The 1,486-nt window shown below is 54.7% G+C and overlaps 1 protein-coding gene across 1 annotated transcript; it reads right to left on the bottom strand.

The window, feature by feature from the left end:
- Window positions 1–830: 830 nt before the first annotated feature.
- Window positions 831–1,199, bottom strand: LOC125482519 (aquaporin-1-like; the record flags this gene model as incomplete). Its single annotated transcript, XM_048594604.1, has 1 exon — window positions 831–1,199. A coding segment is annotated over exon 1 (369 nt), but the record flags the coding sequence as incomplete, so codon positions are not given.
- Between the last annotated feature and the right edge of the window lie 287 nt (window positions 1,200–1,486).

Here is a 1,486-nt window from a genome sequence, read left to right as displayed (position 1 = left end):
TCCCTTCACCTCAAAATGATACCCCACACACTCCCCACCACCTTCGACATTGACCCTCCAAGTTTCAAATCTACCCAATCGCTCTTTATGAGTCCAGCCCCTCATCTCCAGAATGAAACTCCCTCCCTCAGGATTGCAGCAGTTCAGAAAGGCAGCTCAGCATGCCCTTCTTAGGGTGGCATGGTGGCTCAGTGGTTAGCACTGCTGTCTCACAGTGCCAGGGGCCCGGGTTCAGTTCCACCCTCGGGCGACTGTCTGTGTGGAGTTTGCACATTCTCCCCGTGTCTGCGTGGGTTTCCTCCCGGTGCTCCGGTTTCCTCCCACTGTCCAAAGATGTGCATTTTAGGGTGGATTGGCCATGCTAAATGGTCCGTAGTGTTCAGGGATGTGTAGGCTGGGTGGATTAGCCAAGGGGAAATGCAGTGTTACAGGGGTGGGTCAGTGTGGACTCGATAGGACAAATGGCCTGCTCCCAGACTGTAGGGATTCTGTGAACGGCGATTATATTACCAGGCCAAATGATGAGTGGCTTAGACGTTATAGGGATAGGGTAGAGTCTGGGTGGGATGCTCTTTGGAGGAGTGGGGTGAACGGCCTCTTTCTGCCCTATAAGGATTCTGTGATTCTCAAAGGCAACTAGGGACAGGCGGTGAACAGTAGCCCAGCTAAGTGAATAAAGAAAATACACTGCATCCAATTAAGTAAGTGAAGGGAGCAACAATATGACAACAAGAGACTCTCCAGCCCGGCCCCCCACCTCTCTCTCTCTCTGTTGTCCCCACCAGCTCCCAGGGTGCTATTTACCGCTTTGAGAAGGGTAAGGTACTTACAGCGTTGAGTCCGAGGGTGCTGTTCCTGGATGAGGGAGTGAGTCCCAGGAGCAGACCGCTGGCAGCTACCGAGCCCAGGAGCTGCGAGGCGATGTAGAGGATAGCCCGCAGCAAACTAACCTGGCAACCGGCTAACAGCCCCAGGGTCACCGCTGGGTTCAGGTGCCCCCCGCTCAGGTGCCCGATGATCTGTGCCGTGGTGGCAATGCTCAAGCCGAAGGTCAGGGAGATCTGCACCACGTCGGCTGGGTAGCCTCTGGGGGTCCACTTGGTGGCCGAGCCAGTGCTCAGGAAAACAAAGATGGTCATTCCCAGGAATTCAGCCAGCACTGCCCTCCAAAAGGAACGGCGCTGCAACTCCCTGAACATCCTCAATATCCCCCAAAATCACCCAGTAAAAGGCTCAAACTCTTCTCCCACCAAGCACCCCCCCCCCCCTTTTTAAATCCACTCTTATTTCCCCCCAACTGTGCGCGCAGATGCAAAACAAAAGTTTAGTTTGAAAAGTGCATCAGGCGAGACATTTTTATAGAGGAGGTTTCCTGGGGGGTGGCGACAAAAGGCGTTGTCCAAGTGCTGCTCTCGAACATTGAACGCCGGCGGGGCTGTTCCCAGCTCCTGTTTCCTCAGGGATTCACCCCGGAGGCAAGAGGGAC

Source organism: Rhincodon typus, unplaced genomic scaffold (assembly GCF_021869965.1).
Source record: "Rhincodon typus isolate 14 unplaced genomic scaffold, sRhiTyp1.1 hic_rhity00011664, whole genome shotgun sequence".
NCBI lineage: Eukaryota > Metazoa > Chordata > Chondrichthyes > Orectolobiformes > Rhincodontidae > Rhincodon > Rhincodon typus.
This window is presented reverse-complemented; position numbering and strand designations above follow the sequence as displayed.